General features: G+C 34.2%; 1 protein-coding gene across 1 annotated transcript in view; it reads left to right on the forward strand.

The window, feature by feature from the left end:
- The window catches only part of LOC135220975 (synaptosomal-associated protein 29-like), a 181,961-nt gene extending 175,687 nt beyond the window's left edge, over window positions 1–6,274 (forward strand). The window contains exon 7 of the mRNA XM_064258662.1: window positions 5,205–6,274. Coding sequence (XP_064114732.1) covers window positions 5,205–5,371 — 167 coding nt within the window. The 3' untranslated portion in view covers window positions 5,372–6,274. The remainder of the gene's footprint in view (window positions 1–5,204) is intronic.
- The last annotated feature ends 1,829 nt before the right edge of the window (window positions 6,275–8,103 follow it).

An 8,103-nucleotide genomic window follows, 5' to 3' on the forward strand; every position in this document is an offset into this window, starting at 1 on the left:
ATACATTCTGGGTCTTTGAGAGTAGCACCACCCAGAATGTAGTGAGGGACATTGACGATGCCTTTGTCGTTGCCAATTACCAGGAAGAATTAGAAGACCTGAAGCACACGTTTCCACCAACACAGCAGCCTACCTTTACGATTGAATTGCCGCCTCCCTTTTCTTGATGTCCTAATTAAAGAGAAAGAGGCCCATTTCTTCACCAAGATCTCCACTAAACCACTGTGTTATTTGAAGGAGAATGCAGGGGAGGCTGTATAGGCCCCCCAGTGTGGTTCCTCCAGTACTTGAGTTCAGGGTACAATGTAAACAACCTTTTAATACAACAGGTGTCGACAACACTGGTGCATTATGGGTTAAGGGGCAATGGACAGAGCCCTAAGTAGGCTTATATCATCCTGTTTACATGCCTGATAACCAGAGGCATACATGTGGAACTTGTTGATAACCAGTCCTGTGACTCATTCCTCATGGGTTTTAGAAAATTCTGCAGCAGAAGAGGTTTTCCAGCACTCATGTTGAGTGACAATACCACCACGTTTGTTGCAGCATCAGAATATCTTGGGACTGCGTTGAAGAATCCCAGGGTAAAGGAACAAGTAGAGATAGGCCAAGTGGTCGAGTTACGTATGGGGTGAGACAAGGTCCTAAAAGTAGTTACTTTAAGAATTGCTCATAGCCAGCTCATGAGACCTGTAATGAAGTTACAGGCAGCCCTCGGTTAGTGATTTTTGACGCTAAGCGATTTTAAAGCCTACGTCCGCTGCACACCTTTCGAAACTCTAGACCAGTCAAAGGCGCTGTAATCCCACAATGGCGCAATAAGTAAAATTATATTTATGCAGTATAGTACTATATAATTTACTGTTAAAATAGAAAATTGACAAACATGAGACAGTCCGTTAATGGTCCAAGTCATAACTGTTAATATTAGGAGACAGGAACCTACCACCATGAACCAGTCTATCTAAAAGAGATACTAAGTCTGGAAGAAGCAGACATCCACACTGGAAACAGCAGTACAGTATTCAAGCAAGGGAAGGATGATTGACCTAAAACAGGTAACATTGATTTTATCACTTCGATACATATATGTGGCCTTATGTACAACCTAACTTCCATGTAGCATTTACTGACACTTTCATTGGATGTTTCTCAAAGAGTCCAGTATGTTTTGGCACAGATCATTTGGCTCCACCGTTATGGCGATACAGTGGCGCTTGTTACTTTGGCAATGGGCTCTTTTGGCACCAATTCAGAATAAAAACAAGAAGTTGAAAGTCGATAGATGAGTCTCTCACTTTGTGATTATTTTCTCATATATCAGTATATTTGCTTAAATGTTCATCCATAGACCACATATCAGATTCACGCAAAATATTTACCCAGGTCTTTCTACTAAAAATAAAAATTCTCTCATCTTCTTCACCACTATTGCCAATTAAAAAGTCTTCAAGTTGACCACTGTTGGTGACATAAAATTAATACTCATCAGGGATTACTAACACTCTTGAACTAAGAGGATTTGGAGGAGCAGAATTTAACTAATTTCATTTTCTTCATTCAATTTTTTTCATGGCATCAGAAATTGCTAATGCTGCCAGAACAGCAGCTTGAGAACTGTTTTCAATTATATTTATGTTTTACACTTGTTTTGACTTTAGCAACCTCCACACTTAATGATGAAGCACCATGAGAATGTCCTTTCACTTCTTGTACTATCTCATGGTTTTTAGTGGGAATGCAACTTTTACACTCTTTCTTTAATAATGCACATCTCCAAAACTTTACAGCTGGATGGTTTTTGCTATATTTATCAAACACATACATATAAATGGAATGTTTTCCTGCATTTCCAGTATGTGCTGTACAAAACAATAGAAAGGAAATTGTATTGCAGTTTTCCAAGATGAAGAGACAACAGGTTTGATTATCATAACAATTGTTAAATGAGAAAATGATTACAAAGCTCTGACTATCAACTTCTGAGCTTTTGTTTTTATTCTGAATTGGCACCAAAAGAGCTCATCGCCAAAACAACAAGCGCCAAAACTGTCTATTGCCAAAGTGGCGGAGCCAAAGATCTGTGCCAAAAGGGCGGCGCCAAACAGTCCTTTTCCATTTCTCAAAAGTAAAATGTATCAAAAGTTACACAAAATATAGTTAAAGTTCAACAGAGTCCCATCCACCAGAAGGGGGAATAGATCTAAACCGATTTGAATAAATCTTGTACATATATACTGTCATAGATTGCATATGTACGTAAACCTATATTTTTATTGATACATTACTATATATAGTACTGTACTACTGCCAGGGACACTGCTGTTTTGGTATGTTTATGTAGGTCATTAGAGCCTTTTTGTAAACCATCTAGACCTCAGCATTTATGTATGACATCGGCAGTGCAAGTTTCCATCACCATTTACTGTACAAGTAGCCCTTGGTTATCAGGGATGGGTTCTGTTTTCAATGGGATGCTGATAGACAAAAACTGCCATTAACCGAAACTCTGCAATTTATGTTGCTTATGGCACCAATATCCGGTTAATGGCGCCTCTGTTAGGTATGTTATGGCGTCATAACTTATTAGAAAAGTAAATCCACAACAGTATGATTGTTTGATTTTGCTATTTAAAATACAAAGCAGAAAGCTTTCGATGACCTGCATGGTGCTCCTTGTCAACCCTTAAACGCCGAGCTGGTGTATCCGAAAGTGTCTCCCGTATGCCAGCGGCGTTTGCGAGTGAGCACCGAAGCGGAAAAAAAGTTTTTTTCAAAAAATCACAGCACGCTTAATTTTCAAGATTAAGAGTTCATTTTTTACTCCTTTTTTTGTCATTGCCTGAAGTTTAGTATGCAACCATCAGAAATGAAAAAAATATCATTATCATATATAAATATTGGGATATATAATTGTATACAAATCGTGCTGTGAGCAAAACGGTTAAAGCTAATGAGTTAATTATTTTTTCGTTGTATTGTACACTAAATTGCAATGATTTTGGTATATAACAAATTGTAAAACAATCAAAGCAACACAGAGAAAATATTATCACACTATGATGTATGAGTTTGTAACGCGCTGACCTAAAAAAAAGCTGTTTTCAAAAATTCACCATAAATCGAAATATTGTGCTAGAGACTTCCCGTTTGTTGCAAAAGGAAGGTAACTGATTGAATATTACTAGACTGTAAGTGTTGTAGCTTACAATTGCAGTTTTCGACCATTTCGGTCGAGTTAAAGTTGATCGAAGGTAAAATTTTTTCTATTTAACGTTATTTATATAAAAATATTTCAAAACTGATAAAAGCTATAACCATGGGTTGTTTATTGTTGTATTCTACATGAAATTACGCACATTTTTGTATATAAAACTTTATGTAACGGCTAATTTAAAATGGTGCAAACATTACGACAATCGGACGAAAAAATTTATGATTTTTTCGGAAGAGTTACCGAGCGGACGTAAGGAAAAAGTTTTTTCATAAATTCACCATAAATCTAAATATTGTGCCAGAGACTTCCAATTTGTTACAAAATAAAGGTAATTGATTGAATATTACTAGAATGTAGTAGTTTTAGCTTACAATTGCGCTTTTTGACCATCTCGGTCGAGTCAAAGTTGACCGAAGGTTGAAATTTTGCACTTATCGTTATTTATATTAAAATATTTCAACACTGATAAAAGCTACAACCATGGGATGGGTTGTTTATTGTTGTATTCTGCATAAAATTGCGCACATTTTCATATATAAAACTTTATGTAACGGCTAATTTAAAATGGTGCAAACATTTTGACAATCGGACGAAAAAATTTATCATTTTTTTCGGAAGAGTTACCGTGCGGACGTAAGGAAAATGTTTTTTTTCATAAATTCATCATAAATCAAAAAATTGTGCTAGAGACTTCTAATTTGTTGCAAAATGAAGGTAAATGATTAAATATTACTAAAATGTAAGAGTTTTAGCTTACAATAGCGTTTTTCTACCATTTCGGTCGAGTCAATGTTGACTGAAGGTTGATATTTTGGCACTTATACTTATTTATATAAAAATATTTCAAAACTGATAAAAGCTACAACCATGGGTTGTATTTAGTTGTATTCTACATGAAATTGCACATATTTTCATATATAAAACTTTATTTAACGGGTAATATAAAACTGTGCAAACATTACGATAATCTGACGAAAAAATTTATGATTTTTTCGGCAGTTACCGCGAGGACGTAGGAAAAAGTTTTTTTTCTAAAATTCACCATAAATCGAAATATTGTGCTAGAGACTTCCAATTTGTTGCAAAATGAAGGTAAATGATTGAGTATTTCTAGAATGTAAAAGTTTTAGCTTACAATTGCAGTTTTCGACCATTTCGGTCGAGTCAAAGTTGACAGAAGATTAAAATTTTGGCACATCGTTATTTATATGAAAATATTTCAAAACTGATAAAAGCTACTACCATGGGTTGTTTTTTGCTGTATTCTACATGAAATTGCACACATTTCCATGCATAAAACTTTATGTAACGGCTTATATAAAACTGTGCAAACATTACGACAATCGAACGAAAAAATTTATGATTTTTTCGGAAGTTACCGCGTGGACGTAAGGAAAAAGTTTTTTTCAGAAATTCACCATAAATCGAAATATTATGTTAGAGACTTCCAATTTGTTGAAAAATTAAGGTAAATGATTGACTATTACTAGAATATAAGAGTTTAGCTTACAATTGCATTTTTCAACCATTTTGGTAGAGTCAAAGTTGACCGAATGTTGAAATTTTGGCACTTATCGTTATCTATATGAAAATATTTCAAAACTGATAAAAGCTACAACCATGAGTTGTTTTTTGTTGTATTCTACCTGAAATTGCACATATTTTCATATATAAAACTCTATGTAGTGGTTAATATAAAATGGCACTGATAACCAGAACTTGGGGTGTTATGGCACCATAAATCGCCGATTTTCGTCGTATAATCAGATCGCCATTAACTGAGTGTGCCGATAAATGGAGACTGCCTAAATTTGCCATTATTTTAATGTCACCAGCTTGGTTATAAGGTTTTATTATAATTATCTTTACTAGTATCAATATTTTGTGCCTTAAAAATTAACCAGTATAAAAATTTATGTTCCTTTGATGTTATGTACTGTACTCTTATTTTTTTCTATTCTTTTTTTTTTTTTTTTTTTTGCAGATGACATGGCTGTTGGTTTGTCACGCTTAAAAGGCCTAGCTCAAGGCTTAACATATGAGTTGGAAGACCAGAATACTATGTTAGAGCGCATCATGGACAAGACTGAAAAGGCTGATTTAACTATTGGTTCACAAAATACCCAGATAAAAAAGATCCTTAAACGATGAGATTCAACTTTAGGAAAAATTGTGTTATGTTACATTTTATTAGAAATTTTATTTCTTTGTTTTAAATTTAAAAGTTTATGGTCTATCATTTCCAAGCATAAAGTAATATAGATGAAACAGTTAGCTTTTGAAACATTAGTTTTGAATTTTTAAGGTTAAAATTGTATTTATAATAAGATTTGAAAATTTTGTGCTATACTATTTACCTAGGCATCCTCTCAAGGACACAAGTTTAGATGCCAAGATAGAATATATTTTATGGTGGATGAATCAGTCCTGGTAAACAGTTTGAAAAAAGTGCCTTTGCTCCCAGAATAAATTGGTTGTATTTTCATTGGTTGAATTTTTTATTTAGGGTTTCATGAAGTATGTATGTCTAGATGCAAAAATGTATCTTTTTGTTATTTGTTTCAGAACAAGAATGAAGAATAACTATTGTTGTGAAAGTCCAGACCTACTTACTTTTTATAAAATGCTCAATCTACAGCTATACTTAGTTAGGTATAAAAAAGTAATTTCTATGCCAACCAATATATTATTGTGCAGGTATGCATGTTTTGGGGGTTAATTATTAATCATTGTAGATGCAGCCATTACACAAATCAACAAAGTCAGAAACTTAATGTGAATGACAGGATTGCCAAGTTAACTTTAAAAGAAGCTTATTGACAATGGTCATGGCAGTATTATTTGTGGCAGAATTTTTTCCTCTAAATGCAGTTTCATTTTAAGGGGGCCGGCCGTCTAATGCCATTCTTTAAGGACAGAACTTTGATATTCATACCACTTAATAAGGTGACTTGGGACATCTCCAAACTGCATATGATTTTCGCCTCTGACCTTCGGTTTTGTGACACCAGGGCAATGTATCCCGAAAATAACCATTTTTCAAATTCTATCTCCTCCCTTGATATTTAATATTAAGACCTGGGATTACTACCATATATAGACCTAATGTAGACCTCCAATCGAATGAGGAGTTTTTTTTCTAAAAGTCATTTTTTTTGCTAGATATGAATTTTTCATTATGGTAAAAAAATAAACCCTATAAATCAGGAAATCAAATTTATAAAAAAAAAGACGAAACAAAAATTGGAAAAAAGGGCTTGATTTGATTGTTCTATAATGTCTTTCTGAGTTATATACCAAATTCCAATGTTATAGCTTTAAAACTAAGTGAGAAGATAGATTTTGAATATCAATAACTATAGTTTTGAGATACGGGCGTTCAGAGTTTTCCTTCGTATTTTTATAACGACAATGTTTTTAATAAATAATGATTGATTAAAAGTATTAATGAATATATTTCTTTATTGTGTATTAATAAACCAAAAGTTTTATTTATCATAATTTAATCATAAATGATGATCCCTTTGCTCATATATCGTAGCTTGGGGCACTGCGTCAGGCAAGACGGGGCACTCGTTCCTACTCAACTCTCTCTCTCTCCTTCATTAACTCTGCTTATTACAGCGAATTTTCTTCTTCTGTATGTTAGCAAGATGTTTTCCTAGTATTTTCCGTTGTGGCATGATGAAATTCTTGCCGAAACAAAGATAAACAAACGTAAATGCAAGAGAATGTCAAGAGGTGAAATTCGAAGTTGTACTCTCTTTTTAGAAAGACAATGTTAATAAATCATGATTATTATGAATTTCATATTCCTTTTTGGCATTAATAAACCAAAACTATGTTATTTATCATAAATTAAGATCCCTTTGCTCAAAGATCGTAGCCTGGGGGACAGTGTGACGTGTGCTTCAGGCAACACGGGGCTGTTTACTTACTACGAACCGTCCCACTCTCTCTCTTCACTAACTACCCTAATATCGCGTATAGTATTATGATATTCTGTAATCATATTAAAGCGAATTTTCTTCGTCTTTATGTTAGCGAGATGTTTTCCTTGTCTTTTCCTCATTGGCATGATGAAATTCTTGCAGAAACATAGATAAACATATGTAAAAGCAAGCGAATGTCAGAGGTGAAACTCGGAACGTGTGGACTACTTGATGTCTGTGCTTGCACTGAATCATGGTTGAACTTGATACTCCCTTCTGCGATTCACGGAATCTCTACAGATGCCATTTCTCACAGTTTCTTTGACAATAATTATCAAAATTTACGATAACAGAAGAAATATTGCATTTTCTTGTACGGATCAACGTTTAGGCTTATTGAGTTGTTTACTAATTACCCCGTAACTACGAAAGTAAGAGGAATTTTGACGAAATGTTTCGTATAAGTATTCTCAATTGCCATATGAAGCTCCATGAATTTTTTCATGACTGCATTTTTCGCCCTATACCCCCATACATAAGGGTTCCGGCCGGCCCCCTTAAGCTACTCCACATTTGTGAATGTTGCCATCAGAAGAAAGAATCCTAAAGGCCATTCAGTCTCAAAGCAAGCTTCCACAAAAGAAGAATGTGTATGCTTGTTTGAAAATCAAAAAGCACTAAGGAAAATGCAGTTATAATTGAAGTACATAAGAAGTAAATACTGTATTTACATGATAAAATATTTTTGCAGTATCCTTATAATGCCAACTGCATTGCTCTATGAATTATTCTTGCTCCTTTTCACCCAACTTTTGGCCCAGTCCTTTCTGGAATTCCTGTAACTACACAGCTGATGAAAAATGGTGTGCTCATGGTTACATATTCATTGTAACAAAAGGTACCCACTGTAAAAGCTAGTGGTACAATTCAGTTTTATGAAAAATCTAATGT

This window comes from Macrobrachium nipponense, chromosome 2 (assembly GCF_015104395.2).
Source record: "Macrobrachium nipponense isolate FS-2020 chromosome 2, ASM1510439v2, whole genome shotgun sequence".
Classification (NCBI taxonomy): Eukaryota; Metazoa; Arthropoda; class Malacostraca; order Decapoda; family Palaemonidae; genus Macrobrachium; species Macrobrachium nipponense.